Here is a 19,360-nt window from a genome sequence, read left to right on the forward strand (position 1 = left end):
AGAAATTACTAAGGAGACAATCATCTGCAAAAGCGTAAAAAAAAACCGAGCACCTTTCTGTAGGCCCTCCTGTTATTTTCTTAAAGAGAAAACAAAAAAGAATGCCCTCCTCCCCTGATCTCAGACTTCTTGTTGTTTAAGGTTCCTTTTCTTAACTCATTCCGCTATAGTTTCCACCTCCTCTGCTTTCTGTCATTCTACGCAATTGAAGTCAACCTGCTTCTGGTGAAATTACTGAATTTCTCAGAGAGCTGTTAATCATAGAAGTCTTGGCCCGTGACTTGTGTTATAATTCAGTGGGGTTTTAACCTTCGCCCTGTTTTGGTAATTGGCAAACAGCATCATTTGGCTTTTATTAAGCTAGAATGTGGTGCATTTTTTTTCTCTTCAGCACATTTTCACAGGGAGGAACTGCAAGGCATTCAGTTGTTTACACACACCTCCCAAACACTGCTTAGCTGCCGTGAGGGCTTAGAGGTGTTTTGAAAGCTTGAGCATTTTGAGGTCTTCATTTCAGCAGAAGTCCCACTGGACACGATATTTCACAGAGCAGGAGAACCAGGTGGAAAAACTTTCATGGAGACCTGGTAATGGAATCCTGACACCTGCCCCACCCTGCTCTAACCACTGTGAACTACTCCACTTCCAAAGTGGGGAATGGAACCTAGGAGTCTGGATAACCAGTCAGTGGCCCTCAACAGTAGTCTATGCCTTTCCTTCCCTTCAGTTCACTCAGTTTTAGACCCAAACTTTTTAGAAAGCTCTGAAGTGTTCAGGTATTTATCTCTCTCTCTCTCACACTCACACACACACACACACACACACACACACACACACACACACACACACACACACACACACACACACACACACACCTACCCCTCTACTTCTACCTTTTTTGTTTCTCCACTCCACTCCTATCACTATATACACACCATTCCCACCGATGTCCCTCTGGGAACTGGGCTGAGTTCAGTTTCACCCAGGTCATTGAATGCATACTCAACAGCTGGTTACTATTTCTGATCACTATCATGGATAGGATTTGAAGCAGAGAGCCATTCCAAATCCCCTGACCCATCCAATCCCCTCTGTCCAATGAATTCTGATATTTGCCTTATACATATTCAGAACTTCTGCTTCAGAACAAAGAAAGCGACAAGATGTTAGCAGAAAGCTGGAGAAAAGAAACTAAAAAGACAAGAAGTTTTTCAAATCTTTCTTTGGTTGAACTGTATAACTGCAACCAGCAGTGTAACTGGAAGCAGCCTCATGCATATGCTTTTCTAAAGCATTCACCGAAACCTACTTTGTTTTGAGTAAAGAGACAGAGTCTGCTTTTTCTCGGTTGACAAGTGCCTTCCAGACAGACCAGAAGAAATGTCCATCTCTGCTTTCTTGTGTCCACCTCAGTGGAACCTGGTGATGATGAGAACATTAGAAACATGGGTAGAGGATGTGTGTGTCTGTGTGTATATTATGTGCATTGTTATAGAATCAGTATAGACAGAAATGTTTAAGATCTAAGGCCCAAATCTATCCTCAACTACACAGGTAGTTACATCTATGTAAAATGAGGTCTATTGTATGCCAGGGTGTATTTGTGTGTCTTTGTGCTTGCCTATACAAGTGTATTTGGCAGAGCAATCACTAAGGAAATTACTTAAATAATGAGGGTGCACAGTGTTAGGATGAGTTCTTGGACAAAAAAGTGTTTGACCTCAGGGTTAGGAAAAGATATTTGGCTGCTGTATGCTTTACAAAGCAGGAGGTGTTGTTTTGTTTTTATGTAAGGAAGGAAGAGTTCCTCTTAATTGTCATAATTTCGTACAAACACATCACCATACAGATGTTTCCAGGATCGTGTTACCGGGGCCCCCATTCAGCAGATCACTTAACTACATGCTTAAGTCCCATTGGTGTCATATACTTCCAGTGGGACTTAAGCACATGCTTGAAGATAAGCTCATGTTTAAGTGCCTTGCTGAATCAGGGCCAATATTAGCAGAGGGGAATTGGAGCTAAAGTTTTGAGCATATCTAGATTAGAGATGGGCGAAATGGTTCAGATAAAATAAATAAGATAATAAATAAAATAAAAACTAACTCAGAACTTTAGCACAGATAAGAACTGGTTTCAATTGGTGCAACACTGTGAGACAGGCTGTTGGTGCAGTATTAGTTCCAACATGGCTGAAACCAAAAGGCACTAGAAATCTTATAAAACTCACAATCTCGTATTTCTCAAGTTCTCTAGTCTGCAAAAGATGTGGATGAGTTTGGAGGAGCGCATAGTTCCCCTTCCCAACATACTTTTCCCGATTTGTCCAGAAATGTTAAAAGCCAACATCACAGATTTGAGTGTCAGAGTTTAGAGAGCTTTGGAGACAAGGTACTTGAAAAGATGCAGATAGTAATACAACCGTCCTTATGGTTCCAAACCAGTGGTATCTTCAGAGAGATGAGTCAGCAGGAATTAAGCTATGCAAAATGTTAATAACGAAGAACAGTTTAGGTTGGATATTAGGAAAAACTTTTTCACTAGGAGGGTGGTGAAGCACTGGAATGGGTCATCTAGGGAGGTGGTGGAATCTCCTTCCTTAGAGGTTGTTAACGCCCGGCTTGACAAAGCCCTGGCTGGGATGATTTAGTTGGGGATTGGTCCTGCTTTGAGCAGGGGGTTGGACTAGATACCTCCTGAGGTCCCTTCCAACCCTGAGATTCTATGATTCTATGAAGATCAAAACCAAGTGGTCTCTAAATTTGGGTGCCCCGATTTTTAGGTGCACAGCTTTAAATGCACAGGGCGTGAGTTTGAGAGTTTAGTGGGGGTTTTGGACTCCAGCTGGTGCTGCAGGTGTGGAGCATCTCTGAAAATCACACTGAAGCTGTCTCAAGTTGGGCTCCCAAATGTAGACCACTTTTGCAAATACTGAGTCATACCTTCTCTGTACCTTGGCTTCCCTGTCTATAGCATACCCTTCTTTGAAATCTGCTTAGCGAGCCTCACATGAACAGTGCAAAGTTTCATTAAGTCATTAATTGAAAAACTATTGTCCACATTTAAGAAGGTGGATTAAGGTAGATTTGTCACTGTTTTCGCTCCTTAGGAATATATGGTTTCTTGAACATGTCCTGTTTTCCCATTCCTACATGGTAGTAGTACCTGAGAAAGGAACGGTGCAGCCCACCATTTTGTGCTTATGGGCACGATGGGTTCTGTCTGGATGTTTTTCTTGTTGACATTTGTTTAGCTTATTAATTCTGTACTTGCAGCACTCGGGTCAGAATGATGACTCCAAAATTCATTGGGATTTACAGCTGACAGTAGCTGATACCAAACAGGAACTAGCAGCAAGAGAACCAAAAGTATTTAAATTGGAAACATTTGGTAGTGGTAGTTGTTGTTTTACAAAAAGTGAATGGTCGTATTGTTTTTTTTTTTTATGAAGTCATTCTTATAGAGTTACATGCCGAGAAAGCTGCTTGGATGAGCCTGCTAACCAAAGCATAATCTGGAGCCTCAAGGGATTGCTAAAAATGTTCCCCAGCCATTTGCTAAGACCATAAGGGGACTTGTAAGCAGAAAGAGGAACATCACAAGAAATATTACTTAATGCTTTTGCCTCTGGCATTTCAGTTCTGTACGACTATCAATGGTCATCTGGGGGCCAGATTCTTGTTCTCACATCCACTGATGTAAATCAAAGCTAGCTCTGTTGACTTCAGTGGAGTTACTCCAGATTTGTACTGGTGTAAGGACAACAGAATTTGGCCCTAATTTTTCTCAGGTTTGTTCCTTCCTATGATATCCTTAAATTCAGGGTAGCATCAATATGCTGTACATTGGGGTACATCAGATATTTACTGAAATGGGTCTATTAGTTTATTTATTTTTATCTGACTTTTGTGCAAAAGGATTTAATTCTTCCTGCAAGATTTACAAAGTTCACAACATGTATTTTTGAGAACAGATTTCTCTTTATTCAATATGTTGAATTATCAATGATGTTCACTTTGTTCCTCCACAACACAACTTACTTCTCAGTGAAGCACCACGGCAGAAGAAATTCACATACAAAATATCACTGTCCAAAAATGGAGGAAAACAAAATAACAATTAGCCTCAATGCACAGGTGTAGTTGGAATGTGTAATGAGGATTGGACAAGACATCATATTCAATATCCATTCCCCTTTAGTGGCCAAATTCGACAGACCTTATGAATGTTAAGTGGAACCCTTTCAGTAATTAGTTCCACTCATGTCAACAAGACTACTTGCAAAGTAAGATGCAGCTCAATTTTAAGTAACGGTGCCTGCCTCTAGGACTAGTTGAGGGAATGCTTCTAAAAGAGACTCTCAGTATCAGAGATTTCAGTTGGACTGCTTATGGAGTAAAATACTATTCGTTGTGAGTTTGGTCCTAAGTGGGAATTGTGGAGGCATCTTTCAGATGCTGCCACCTTACTCAGGTTGGGCAGCATCAACCTAGTAGAAAGGGCTGGGAATTGGGCCCATGGAGTCCGTCTGAATGCAGAGGATATAAGCAGCCCAACTCATTCCAGTGAAGGGCTTCCAAGAGGCAAGGAATGGTTGAATTCCAAGAGTAGGTTACTTCCCAGGTCGGGTTATTTCCTAGTTGGAAGAGAAATGATTTGATACAGGGACAGAAGACTGTGTCCAAGGCTGATTTGCGACTCAGTATGTCCCAAGTTCTAAACCTGGCTCCACCTCTGACTCACGGTGTGGCTTTGGGCGAGTCATTTCCCCTTTCTGTATCTCCTTCCCCAACTCTAAAATGGGATTAATTGCCCTGACCCAGCTTCCTCACAAGGATATCATGAGGTAGTTACTTAGTGCAGGGGTTCTCAACCAGGGGTCGGGGTCCCTGGGGGGGCCACGAGCAAGTTTCGGGGGGGGGCCGCCAAGCAGGGCCAGCATTAGACTCACTGGGGCCCAGGGTAGAAAGCTGAACCCCCATCGCATGGGGCTGAAGCCCAGGGACCTGAGCTTCAGCCAGAACCTGGGGCTGAAGCCAAAGCCTGAGCAATGTAGCTTCACGGACATGGGACCCCAGGCAGTTGCCCTGGTTGCTACCCCCTTTTAGATGCAGAAAACCAGTTATTGCGGCACAAGTGGGCCGTGGCGTTTTTATAGGACGTTGTGTGGGGGCGGGGGGGGGTCGAAAAGAAAAAGGCTGAGAACCCCAGACTTAGTGTCCATACAACATTTTGGCCATGTAACAATATCATGTAAATCATTGTTTCTCAAACCGGGAGCCGCTTGCAGCCGAATCAGCCCCCAGCTGTAGCCCATGTGACATCCTCAGGGCCATACAGGTAGTATATCTACTGTGTGGATGCGGCCCACGAAACACAGAAAGAGCTGCATGTGCAGCCCACAATAGTAAATAGAGAACCACTGGGTAAATGCTCAGGTTTCTGAGCTGGATAAGTTTTCAGTAGTTGTTATGTCTGGGTTATCATAGACTGAAAGACTTTGCTGCACACAATCTTCTATGTGTCATTTAAAAACAATCATTATTTTGCAAATTGTTTTAAATATTAATATCACTTCCTGTGAGGAAACAGAGAGGTTCCATCTGTTCAAACGCTTTGTGGACAGGAAGGCAGAAACTGGAGTGATCTGAAAAGACAGCATAGTACTGAGCTTGTTCTAACTGATAAGAGCTTATCGCTAGCTACATACCTGGAGTTGTGTTCTTTGTGACCTGAGTGTGTTAGTCTCAATCCAGTTCCCCAAAAACAGGTGTCGGTATCACAAAAACACTGGCATGAGCTGACACTTGTAATTTCAGCAGTGACCAAAGATTGGATGGTGCCTGGAGACCGAACAACGTCCCTAAACCTTGAAGATGGTTCTTCTGTGGTAAGATTTGGTGGAGCACTGAAGGGAAGCCTGAGATGCTGCAGTGCACACCATTCGTGTTCTGTGTATCCTGTACAAAAACCAAATGTCATTCTCAAGCATTGACAACCTGGCCCTTTGCACCAGCATTGCACATTCACATGCACAAGATCTGTAATGTGCTGCAGGTGTCATTGCCAGCACGCACTCATTCAGCAGGAAGTGCGACAATGGTGCCTACTATTCCTGGATGATTTTTGCAAAATTGGTTTAGTATGCAAGCTGTGTGACTTGTACGTGCTGCCCTACCAATGAAGCATTTGTCAGTCTAGCCTTGTCCTGCAAAAATAAACTAAAGGGGCCATTTCTTGTTCCCTTACTAGCTGTGTCCACTACTCCTGCGAAGCCACGGACTGTCAGGAGCTGCAGATTGAGAATGCTGTGCTGAACTGCACCAGTGAGGAGCTCTACAACGGTGCCCAGTGCAGTGTGAGTTGCAAGATGGGCTACATTCTGCAAGTACAGCGAGACGATGACCTCATCAAGAGCCAGGTGTGTTGGGGGGTCTCCGAAAGGAGAGATGGGTAAATAAGTCTGGATAGAAAAGGAACTGACCCACACTTTCATCTAAATTTCCAAATCCTTTTCAAACATACCGCTGCACTTCCTAGTCCCTTCCAGGCTCAGCAGCAGAAATACTGGAAGACCATAAGAAAACCCATTCTCATGGTACAACTCCTGGTCTGATCCAGGAGTAGGACACACCAGGAGTGTCACAAGAAATCCTGTATTCAAGCGATTTCCAGGTCACTTTTACAGACCCAGAAAGTTGGAATAGGTTCACAGGAGGTTCTTAAATTGAGAGAGCTTATCAGAATAGAAACTTAGGGTGACCAGATGTCCCGATTTTATAGGGACAGTCCCGATTTTTGGGTCCTTTTCTTATATAGGCTCCTATTACCCTCCACCCCAGTCCCGATTTTTCACACTTGCTGTCTGGTCATCCTATGGAAACGCCAAAGCTTTGGAGGTTCCTTCATCATCACATGGATGATAAAAAGTTGGGTCTTATTGCAGAAAGCCTTTCATGAGAGTATTTCCAACCACCTTACAAACAATTTAGTTGCCCCTCATAAAATGCAAGAGCGAGTGGGTGAGTATTACTACCTTCCTTTGCAGTTGGAGAAACTGAGGCACAGAAAGGCCAAATGGCTCACACAAGATCACACAGGTTGTCATTGTCAGGGCTGAAAATAGAATCCAGGTATCCTCATCCACAGATCTATGCTTGAGCTAGTAGAGTATACTCCTTCCCAACAGCCAAACGGCTATAGCAAGATTAGCTAGATCTATAGCTTCTATCTGTCTTCTTGTTTGAGAAAGGGGCCATTTTACTCTGTAGAAACATGTTCTAATGATGGGTGATCCTCAAATGTTTCTGAAATGTGGATAAAGACCCAAACGTTTAGATGGTTATTCTGACCTTATCTGATCTTTTTAAGTCTGCAAAACCGAACTGTGAATCTCACAAGCACGAGCTTTCTGGTGAGATTTCTGGTGTTTTCTCCTTTGTCTTGGCCTGATAATGTCACAGGCCGTGCCTCTTTTGCAGCATTTCATTCCGTCTGCTTCCAGCCAGAACCTGACAGTGCAGAGATGCACAAACATGAACTACACGGGGGAAAATGTATCCAGGTTTTTCAGATTAAAAAAAAATGGGGGGAGGGGTTTCAGATCGTGATACGCCTCCAGTCCCACAAGTGCACATGTTGGCAGAGAGGGCAAGGGATGGGGGAAACTGTTCATTTGTTTTCCGGCTTAAACAAAACCAAAAAGGGGAGGCAACGCCACTTAGGAAATTTTACATTAATTTTGTGCTGGAAATATTTATACTTAGTTCCTGGAAAACCTGGTGTGTGTTGATATCATGGCAGAGTGTTCGTGTGTGTCACAGGAAGTGTGGAGTGTGTGCGAATACCTTTGAGCAGAAACCCTGGAGAACCCTCCTTGGACTCCTGTTTCTCACTCCCACCCCCAAATACCTGACACTTGCTACAATCTGGTGCATTCCAAAGCCAAACTATTTGCTCTTCAGAAGGATTTTTGTGAGCGCCAGGCATAAGTCATCCCCAGGCAGGGATGAGTTTTCAGTGCCCGGAGAGGGGGCTGAACTTCATCAGAGCTGTGAAAATCCCTCCAGCTTTCCCTGCAGTTTGTGGGGAGAGCGTGACTGTGGGGGCAGGGAAGTTGTCCCACGACTCCCACATTCAGAACGTCTCTGGATTCATGTTAAGTTTGGGGGCAAAGCTTTGGCGTTTTCTCCTTCCCACCTCCCCAGACACACACACACACTGGTTCCCTCTTCTCAGACCTGTTTACATAAAACCACTTGGGTCCTGCCTGCAAGACCGACAGTGCTTTAGTTCCGGTGTTCCACATGGGCACTGTTTTCTGTGGTAGGGGCCGCAAGCGTGTGTTGCTGGGGATATAAAGGAAAACAGCCACACTCAGGAGCTTGTCTGTATTTGTAAAATACTGTGCTCTTCATAAGATCAAGGAGGGGGAGACAAAGTGGAGGGGAATGAGTCAGCCCTTTCAACTCAATTACAAAACAAATACAGGACCCCATGAGCTGGGCCTCTTCCATCGTAATTGGCATCAGCACCAGAACCCTAGCTCCAGCTGAGCATTTTTGCAGACTAGAAAACAAAGTCTCAAACAAGCCTCAATGACTGACCAGGGAAATAGTTGGACTAGATCTTTACATGGAGAACACAGGAATCCACAAAGCAAATAAAACAACTAAAATTGTTTCACCAACACCATATCGCTTAAATGGGAAAAGTCCCTAATGGGGAAGATTGAAGCCAATTATTACTGTATGGTTTTGATCAGAGAACCCTGGTTTCAAAGTGTGCTCCCCCCTCCCCACCCCCCGCCCGAGCATTCAGCACTTGATCTGATTCATATGACACAACTTGAGATGTTAATTCCACTAGCCAAGGAGATTCACTGTCTGCCACAATGCTCTTATCCGAACCCTGATCCACCCCACACTTTGCTCTCAACAATCTTCTCCCAAAGAGCCCCCCCCAAAAAACCACCCTAGGCCAAAGGTTCTCTGCCTTTGTTATATTCTGTGCATTCATTGTAGTGTGTATGTGGGCTTTGAGGCCCCAGTTCAGCAGAGTTAAGCATGTGCTTAAGTTCACCCCTCTTCAGCAAAGCACTTAAGCACATGCTTAAAGTTATGCATGTGCTTAGGAGATCTCACCATGCTTTGCACAGGGGTTTTTTATTCCATTGCAGTCAGGTGCTTCAGGCTGGAATGTGGGTTATTTTCACACAAGAAATAAAATCTCTGAGAAATCCTGGAATGTAATTATCATGGTTTCAATTCCTTTTATTTATTTTTGTCCTCCCTCAGTTGCTTCCCAACTTCCAGTTTCTCTTCTGATGACAGTAGTTCGGAAGTAAAATAGGATGTATGGATTGTTGACTATCAATAACCAATGGCCTTTTTTGCCCTGGATGGAACCTCTGTATTTGCACAGTGGGTTTTGTGCAGAACTGGAAACATGCTCCTCGTGTTCAGCTGAAGGAAACTGGAGAAAGGGAGAAGGAAAGCAGTTTTGCACAAGCTGATATTCCATAATGTTGGCTAGGGAAGGAAATCAGGCATCTGAAAGAGAGTTGTGAAGATCTATAGCTTTCTTGGTGGGAGGGACAGTGTGGACTGCCATGCTGATGAAAATGATTGACGATCACACCCTGATTTCAGCTCCAGAGCTGAATTTCTCATAGACGTTTTAAGGTGAGGCTTTTTTAGGGACTGAACAGAGAGAATTCCGGGGCAGATTTAAAAAAAAAAAAAGATTTAGGAGCACAAGTACCATTGAAAGTCAATCTCTATCATCCCTTAGGCACTTCTAAAATATCTCCATCTCAGTGGCTAAAAACTGTTCAGCCTTTGGGTCTGTGTTGAGTCCCAGTCCTTACCCATTCCTGGGACATGAAGATAAGAACGTAAGAATGGCTCTACTGGGTCAAACCAAAGATCCATATAGCCCAGTATCCTGTCTTCCGACAGTGGCCAATGCCAGGTGCCCCAGAGGGATTGAACACAACAGGTAATCATCAAGTGATCCATCCTTCTTGCAAACAGAGGCTAGGGACACCATTCCTGCCCATCCTAATAGCCATTGATGGACCTATCCTCCATGAATTTATCTAGTTCTTTTTTGAACCCTGTTATGGTCTTGGCCTTCACAACATCCTCTGGCAAGGAGTTCCACAGGTTAACTGTGCGTTGTGTGAAGAAATACGTCCTTTTGTTTGTTTTAAACCTACTGCCTATTCATTTCATTTGTTGACCCCTAGTTCTTGTGTTATGAGAAGGAGTAAACAACACTTCCCTATCTACTTTCTGTACACTAGTCATGATTTTATAGACCTTAATCATATCTCCCCTTAGCCGTCTCTTTTCCAAGCTGAAAAGTCCCAGTCTTATTAATCTCTCCTCATACGGAAGCCATGCCAGACCCCTAATCATTTCTGTTGCCCTTTTCTGAATCGTTTCCATTCAACCAGTGCTCTATTGAGGAGGGGGGCATCTAAGGGCAAGCTCCGTGAGGTGACAGAACCCTGAATACAGCGAAGCCATGTTCAGTAAACAGAGGTGCAGCAGTGCAGTGGCTATTTACTGTAACTGTCTCTCAGCCTCACCTAACCATATCAACGACAAAAGAAGCTCTGGGTGCTGATGGGGGCTAAATTCTCAATGCACCTTTTCCCACATAGGGCTGTTTTAAATTACCCATTACATCCGTTTCTTCCTCTAGCCATATTTCATTTGGTCCCATCTTCATCTCTCTTGTTCTTCTTTTCCTCTCTCCTCTCTTCTTCTTTCATTACCTTTCTCCTCTTCCCCCATCCCCTTTTTTGTCCTTCCTTCCCTAAAAGCCCCAGTCGCCTGGTTATTTCTTGTCATCTCTCCTTCTGGATGCCGCTGCTGCTGTGGTTGCGAGGTATTACTTAAAACCCAGCAGCTCCTTAGTATTGTGCAAAGGCATCATCAATCATGCCAGGCAAAGAAAGCACAGTTCATGTGGGTTCAATTAGCGGCACAGTAAGTGGGCAGCAGTGGAAGAGTACTTAGAGGAGAGCACACAGCTGTTCATTTTTAAAGAGAGGAAACTTCACACGTGAAATGGCTCTCGAAGAAGGAGCAGACAGATCTCGGGCAGAGGGACGGGGACGGGGATTCTCACAAGCTGTCAGAAGTCCCAGGAAACAACTTTTATGACACTGGCTGAGTTTTAGTTCCTTTAATCTGCACCAGACACTGGGTGACTGTATTTCTTTTTTTTCAGTCTCTTCCTATGTAAGGCTTGTTTTGGAAGGCAGAGGAGTGAGGGAAGCAGGTGCTGGGGATGCCAGTCAGAGCAACACAAAGTGCCCAAAGTGACAGCTAATAAACCCCAGGCGAAAGCCAAGTGCTGCACAGGTGCTGCCTTGGGCTGTGTGGACTTAACAAGTCTCACCAGCTAAGCAGGCTTGTGCCTGGTCAGTACTTTAATGGGAGAGCTGCAAGGGAAATCATGGGTGCTTCTGGCTATGATGCAGCTGATGATTCAGGGGGTGGTGCTGCTCCCTCTGAGGCAGCACTGATTAATGACTCACTGTGGAATTAAGGAATGCTCTGCTGCTGGATCTGCTATCTTTTGGATGAGGTCCTGGCCACCTGTGGCCTTCACAGAGCCTTAGCACATTTTGCAGAAAGAGGGCTGTGAATGCTGGCTCCCTGGATTCATTTACTCTAACTCTGGCAATCTAAATTCTCCCTGCACATTGAAAGGAATAAGTTAGCTTTCACTTTCCTTTCCTGAAAGCCATGCCTGTAATGTTCTGCCACAAAGGTATGTGCGTTTCAGTATTCATTCAAGTAATGATGGTAGATGCTTTAAAGAGTACAGTATCAATGACCTTGAAAACCAAGAGCCCCCACCATACAATTTAGGGAACAAATGGCTTGAGAAGCCAATGATCGCACACTCTGTTATGTTATTTTTTCTACAGTGGAACCGCCTTTTGATTATGATGTGCACTGGCTGAAGGGTTTGAAGTATTCTAGTGATTCTTCTTATCCTGAAGAGGATGATCCTCCAGATCTGGGGAAGTTCCACTGGAGGGAAGCCTAGGGCCAAATTCAACAAGAGACTGAATTTTCCTGTTACACAGCAGAGAATGATCATGCCATATCAGGATACAGGACAGAGGCAGCGATATGTGCAGAACAAGTGCACTGCTGGCAAGTGGTGTCTTCTAAGCGACAGGGCAATAACCCAGTCACTTACCATTTCCCACAGGCTGCAGCTGGTTGCCCCTATACTATCCGACTAATATACAACACAACTACTGCTGAAGCCCTTCAGGAATTGCTAGCTAGTGCAGTGTACACTTGACTACTTCTTGAGTGGGCCTGCATAAATGTATAACACCTGGGCTCAAGTTTCTATATTATTTCCCTGTTTGTGGGAGCAGTTCAGGGTGTTCGGAAAATGTTTTTAACACCCTTGACTGGCCTGGGTCCTGGTTAATGAAAAGATTCTTTAAATACAGTAGGAGCCAAGAGAAAGATAAAGGAAAGTGTAGATCCTCTGCTTAGCAGGGAAGAGAGCTAATCACAGATGACATCAAGAAGGCTGAGGTGTTTAATGCCCATTTGGCTTCAGTCTTCACTAAAAATGGTAACGGTGACCAAATACTCAGCAGAATTAATATTAACAACAAGGGGGACGGAACGCCAGCCAAAGTAGAGAAAGAACGGGTTAACAAATGTTTAGATCATATTTAAAGGACTAGCGGAAGCAATCTCGGAACTGTTCGTGATTATCTCTGAGAACTTCTGGAGGATGAGTGAGGTCCCAGAGGGCTGGAAAAGGGTAAACATACATAGTATCTATCTTTCAAATGGGGAACAAAGAGGACCTGGGGAATTACAGACCATTCAGCCTAACTTCAATACCTGGAAAGGTACTGGAAGAAATTGCCGAACAATCAGTTTGTAAGCACCTAGAGAGTAATAGGGTTATAAGGAATAGCCAGCATAAATTTAGGTAATAATTGGAGATATACCAATCTCCTAGAAGTGGATGGGACCTTGAAAGGTCATTGAGTCCAGCCCCCTGCCTTCACTAGCAGGACCCATTTTTGCCCCAGATCCCTAAGTGGCCTCCTTAAGGATTGAACTCACAACCCTGGGTTTAGCAGGCCAATGCTCAAACCACTGATCTATCCCTCCCCTGGATTTGAAGAACAAATCAAGCCAAACCAACCTATTTCTCTTCTTTGATGGGTTTACTGGCCTAGTAGATGTGGGGAACCAGTAGACGTGATATACCTTGATTATAGTAAGGCTTTTGACACAGTCTCACATGAGATTCTCATGAGTGAACTAGGGAAATGTGATGTGGATGAAATTACTCTGAGGTGGGTGCACAATTAGTTGATATACCGTACTCCAAGAATAGTTATAAATGATTCACTGTCAAATTGGGAGGGTGTTTCGAGTGGAGTCATGGAGGAGTCAGTCCTGGGTCCGGTACTATTCAGTATTTTTATTCATGACTTGGATAATAGAGTGGAGAGCATGCTTCTAAAATTTGTGGATGACACCAAGCTGGGAGGGGTTGCAAGCACTTGGAGGACAGGATTGGAATTCAGAACAACCTTGACAAATTGGAGAATTGGTCTGAAAATCAACAAAATGAAATTGAACAAAGACAATCGCAAAGTACTACACTAACAAAAATCAAATGCACAACTACAAAATGGGGGATAAATGGCAAGGTGGTCAGATTGCTGAAAAGGATCTGGGGGGTTATAGCGTATCACAAATTGAATACGACTCCACAATGTGATGCAGTTGTGGAAAAAAAGGCTAATATTCTGGGGGATTGTCATGGGTTACACTACTCATCACTGGGGTACCTCCTTGCGGCTGTGTCTGGGGAATAGTGCTGCCCAATCTGATGCCCCCTTCTGTGTCCTGCTCATGCTACAGTTCTTGTCATGTTCCAGGAGTTGCAGTGCTTCCTCCTTGTGAGGCAGGATACTCCCTCTTCATGGCTTGGCACTCCAGCCAGGTCACTGCGTTTTCCCCCTTCCAGAGAGTCAGTCTCACTGGACTGACTGATCCGGTGTCCTACCCAGCAGTCCTCCAATCCAAGGCAATGAAACTTCCCCAATGGCTGGTAAGAGAACCCGGGCCCACCCACTACTCCAGGTTCCAGCTTAGGAATCCTGGAATCAGCGACCAACGTCTGTACCATCCCAAATCTTTTCCTACTCCACCCCATCAGTTTTCTGCTCCACCACCCTTTCGGGTAACCCATCCTTCAGGGCCAGGATCCCAGGGCCTCTGTCTCCTCCTTTCCCTCTGTAAGCCCAGAGAGTGACTGCAGGGTTCCTCACTACAGCCCCCTGTCTGTTGCATACTTCCTGGCTTTATTCTAGCCCCACCTGCTCCCTGCTCAGCTGGACTCCATCCTTATCAAGCCTAAGTCTCCCTCAGGTGTGGCCTGTTGGGTTACTTAACCCCCTGTGAGCCACATTAATCCTTTTCAGGCCGGTCATGTGCAAGCTACACTACATAATTGTCCTGCTCTACTGGACACTAGAGAGGTCTCAGCTTGAGTCCTGTGTCCAGTTCTGGGTGCCACATTTTAGGAAAGATGAGGATGAATTGGAGCGAGTCCAGAGGAGAGCAACAAAAATGATGAAAGGCTTAGAACATGTGACCTCTGAGGAAAGGGGAAAAAATGGGAATGTTTAGTCTTAAGGAAAGAAGATCGAGCGGGGACCTGATAACAGTCTTCCAATATGTTAAGGGCTGTTATAAAGTGGACAGTGATCAGTTGTTCTCTGTGTCCACTGAAACTAGGACAAGAAGTTAATCCGCAGTGAAGGAGATTTAGGTTAGATATTAGGAAAAACTTTCTAACTATCAGGGGAGTTAAGCTGTGGCATTGGCTTCCCAGGGAGGTTGTGGAATCCCCATCAGCGGAGGTTTTTAAGAACAGGTTGGAAAAACACCTGTCAGGGATAGTCTAGGCTTTCTTGGTCCTGCCACAGCACAGGGGCCAGGACTTGATGACCTCTCGAGGTCCTTTCTAGCCCTCCATGTCTATGATTCTATTGGAGAGGCTGTCTCTTCCTCTATAGCCGCTCCCAGAAGCAAAGGGCAACTGGGAAGTTCTTGAAGTTGGTTACTAAATTAGAACACCCCATACCCAGCAGCTGGGATTCCTGAGCTGACTCCTTTGGGATTCGCTTCCCTGTGCCTTCTGTCAGAGCCTGAGTCTAGTGTCCTTCAGGGCACAGTGCAAGAGGCATGTATTTGGTTAGGCATTTGATTGACAGCTTTTATTTTGTGTTTTAATCTCTGAAATTGACGTGCCGAGCAGCCATGGCCATAGGTTCTATGGAAATTAGCAGATAATAATAATGTTTCTTATGGGAAACAGTGGCTTCCGCTCACCATGGAGCCACGCAGCCTGGAGTGCAAAACCACATGCTGCATTGTGGTAGCAGGGAAGACTACATGTGATGTCTCCCTGGTCTATAGAGATGAAAGGCCTGATTTACTCACTCTGACTGAAACATGGAATGGGAGCTGTAGTTACTCAGCCTCTGAATCAGGCCCTGAACTCCTTCACTAACCCACGTGTTGTCCATTGAAATAATGGAAATCTCAGTGGTTGAGAAATGCCCAATTTCTACTTCCGCTCTAAGGGCTGGACCAGAAGAGGCAAGAGGGGTGTGTGAGGATGTTACATACCTGAACATTCATCTCTTCACTTTTCTTCTATGGAATCTCACACCGTAAAACAACTTTCCTATAGTACAGACATCTCCAAGTAACTTTCTGTCTGCAGTCTATAAGCAATTAAAAAATGGTGCAGACAATTTGGAAAGCAACGAGGATAAAGTCCCTAGGAAACACATCCTCTGAAAGTGATGTCCATAATGTCACTTTGCCTTAGGCTCTCCATGGATGTTACGCTCCAGATCAATAGGAATTTGTTTTGGTTTGGTTTGTTTTTGTCAACAGTGCTTCCTATTTAAAGAAACTTGGTGACCTGGAAAAGGGGTTTTGTGGCCACTTGGGAAGTCTCCAGTCTGTGGGACTGCTTTTTCCATTCTGAATACAACCATATATCAAAGGGAGACAGGTTCGAACTTCTGTTGAAACCATTAGGGTGTTTTGGCAAAAGGGAATTCCAGGTCCCTTTGATGTGTGCTAGAAAAATTTCCCTTGCTTTTATAAACCCAGATCAATGCTTGGCATTGCAAATCTCCTGTGACCGTGCCAGCCCTGAATAAAATATCCCCTAGAGGGACAGGGCTGCTACAGTTCAGGCAGATTTGTGCAGGTATCTTTTCTTTCCTGCTCTAGCTACCTCTTGCTCTTTGGTCTCTTACATCTCTCTTCTTTCTCCTCTCCATCCCACTCTCTGTTCCCCCGGAAGGAGTCATGCTCTTGAAATGGCCTTCACTGGCTTCTAACCATGTTGCTTTTAAAAAAAAATTAAAATATTGGCTGTGTTATTTGTTCTGTTGTTTTCACCCCTATCTGTCTGTACTTTGTAGTAAATTCATAATTTTAGCAATGGAAGGATGGCTCCCTCACTTTCTGTCTTCTCTGCAATCTAGGGTTTCTGGATGCGTCTCTGCGGGACATTCCTGCAAGCCACTACAGGATGGCCTTGTGGCCCAGGCACTAGGTGGCATTCAGGAGATCTGAGCTGAATTTCCAGCTTTGCCACCGAAGCTCTGTACACACTTTGCCACGTGTGACCTTTCTGTGCCTCTGTTCCCCCATCTAAGAAATGGGGATAATAATATGGCCTTGTCTCTCACTATGGGCATGTCCAGTGCCTGCCACAGTGGGGCCCTGATTCCATTTGGCGTCGCTACGTCCTGCCGTAGTACAAGTAAATGATAATAGCCAGAGTTAATGGATGACAGTGTTATTAGAGTAACTGTGAGCATCTCCAGGAAATGGAACACAACGTGCAGGACCTTGGGTGCCAGAGCACCTTACAGCTTGATATGCAGCCTTGTCCTGGGTCAGGCACAGCAGCTGTTTCACAGCACATACAGCCGTACCTAAGAAGTGGAAGTGAAGAAGAGATTCACATCCGGTGGAAACTGGAGAGTGAGTTGAAGTTGGCAAACAGGAATAACTCCAGTTTACATTCAGCCGGATCAAGGGTTAACATCCTAGTAGTAGAAAAATCACCAAAGATTCTGTAACAACCACAGGTTATAAGGATTTCCCTTCGAAGTCCCATCACCAGCAACACAGCACTTCGGGGGCACTGGTTTGGTGCTAACTCAGAGGGGAAAATATCCCCTACTGACTCACTCACACCATTTCCTTAACATCTCGATGCTTTTCCGAAGCCTCCAACCCAAGCGCTGATGATCAGGCTCAATGATTGGCTTGTGAGACCTGATAGGATAGCAAACATGAGCAGTGGTTAGGCTGTGGGTGGCTCTTAGTGGGTACTGGCAGCTATTTGGTTATGCTTAGGTTTGATCTTTCCCCTGCTGGTTGTCATGTCTTTGGCCATGTGTCTCTTTCAGCTGGAGTCCAGCATCACCGTGACTTGCACAGATGGGAAATGGAACAAACAGGTGGCCTGTGAACCAGTGGATTGCGGCATCCCAGACCAGTACCATGTCTACCCAGCCACATTCAACTGCAGCGAGGGTACCACCTTTGGAAAGAAATGCTCTTTCAGTTGCCGACCTCCGGCCCTGCTGAAAGGTATGGAGGGCATTTTGCCGCAAGTTAAGGTTCAGTCTGTAGAAGACACAGACGAGTCATTATTATTAATATTATTTCTATTATTCCATGGGGTTGAAGCATGAAAAAGAATGAGGGCAGAAAGTTACCCACCAGGTTTTCTTTATGCTGGAAGTTAATTTCCCCTCCTCTTTCTGTATGTTGGGAGGGTTTATTTAATACCTTGTCCCTTGATGACTGTGGGCTGGGAACTATAATGAAAGCTAAAATTGCCTCCATAAAATCAAAATTTTAAAAAGTAATAGGAATAAATAGAATCAGAGCAGTGACTCCTCCAGGTTGGCTCCCCTCGCTAGGAGGGAGAAGAGGATATTTAATGCCATCAATGAAATGTAAAGCTAACAGCTCTTCCTGGGCTGTGTGGGGAGAGTCAGGGGAAGGTGTTAATAGACATAGGGTGGAATTTTCAAAATGCCTAAGTTACTTAGGAGCTTAAGTCCCATTTTTTAAAATCACATGGAAACTTAGGAGTCTAAATCTCAGTGAAATTCAATGGGACTCGAGCTCCTAAATTCCTGTGTCACTTTTGAAAATGGGACATTGGCGCCTAAGTCACTTGGGCACTTTTGAAAATGTTGCTCCAGCACCAGCATGAGTCTCATCCCCATCTCTTGGGAGAGCTGTGACTTATGTAGCTGGGAGCACTTTGTTTGTTCATGCTGAGCTACGTGAGGAGAGTACAGATCAAGGGCCAGTTTCTGACACCTTTACTCATGTCGAATAGCACCTTATTCCACAAGTGGTCCCGTTGACTCCTAGTGAACTAGCAAAGTGGTACTCACTGTGAATAAATATCAACATCCAGCCTGGCAAAAGGAAACCTCTGGGCATTGATTATTATTCTAAAAGTAATCCTCAAAAGTTGTCATCAGGCTCACACATGCCAGGCAGCCAGAAGCTGTACAGAGGACTTTGTCTGGAATGAGGAAGGAGAGGGGATTCCTCAGAGCAGATGGCAAGACTGTTGGAAGTAAACAGTGAAGGGAACAAACACACCCCTAAAAGCCCTCTAAGTTACCCAGAATGTTCCGCAGGGGCTGAATCCTGAAGAGGTGCTGAGCACTTGTAACTCCTTCCAACTTTGGTAGGAACTGCTGATGTTCAGAAGCTTTCAAGATTTGACCCTGTGGCAATATAGAACATTTGGGAATCTCAGGATTCGTCTCTCTTGTTCACAGATTAGATCTGCCTTTGCGTCCGCACCCCTGTGAGGGGGGTGCTGCTAGATGGATCACTGGAGCAGATGTTCCAGATGTGATCTCAGCTCCATCTTTTACTTTTTCCTTCCTGTCCCCATCAAGCACAGCATGTGACTTTGATCATTCATAAATTAGGGGTGGACCCAAGTGGCGATTCTATCTCTCAACTCCTTCAGACTTTAAGGAACTTCATTGGATGAAACCCAATCAAAACACTGCATCTGAACTTTGGAGAGTTCAGAGCTTATGATTTTGGCCCAGCTCATCTCACAGTCTAAGATGATGCACTGGACATAATGGTCCCCGGGCTTTAACATCCCAGAGTTAACTGGACACACTGATTGAAGCACAGCTGAGGATCTGCCCCTTGAAATGTTGTCAGTGCCCAAATGGGGCATGTTTCCTTGCTCTGTCTTC

General features: G+C 44.8%; 1 protein-coding gene across 1 annotated transcript in view; it reads left to right on the plus strand.

The window, feature by feature from the left end:
* Positions 1-19,360, plus strand: part of PAPPA (pappalysin 1) — a 221,626-nt gene that overhangs the window by 152,503 nt on the left and 49,763 nt on the right. The window contains exons 14-15 of the mRNA XM_044992846.1: positions 6,253-6,421; positions 17,522-17,705. Coding sequence (XP_044848781.1) covers positions 6,253-6,421; positions 17,522-17,705 — 353 coding nt within the window. The remainder of the gene's footprint in view (positions 1-6,252; positions 6,422-17,521; positions 17,706-19,360) is intronic.

Source organism: Mauremys mutica, chromosome 18 (genome assembly GCF_020497125.1).
Source record: "Mauremys mutica isolate MM-2020 ecotype Southern chromosome 18, ASM2049712v1, whole genome shotgun sequence".
NCBI lineage: Eukaryota > Metazoa > Chordata > Testudines > Geoemydidae > Mauremys > Mauremys mutica.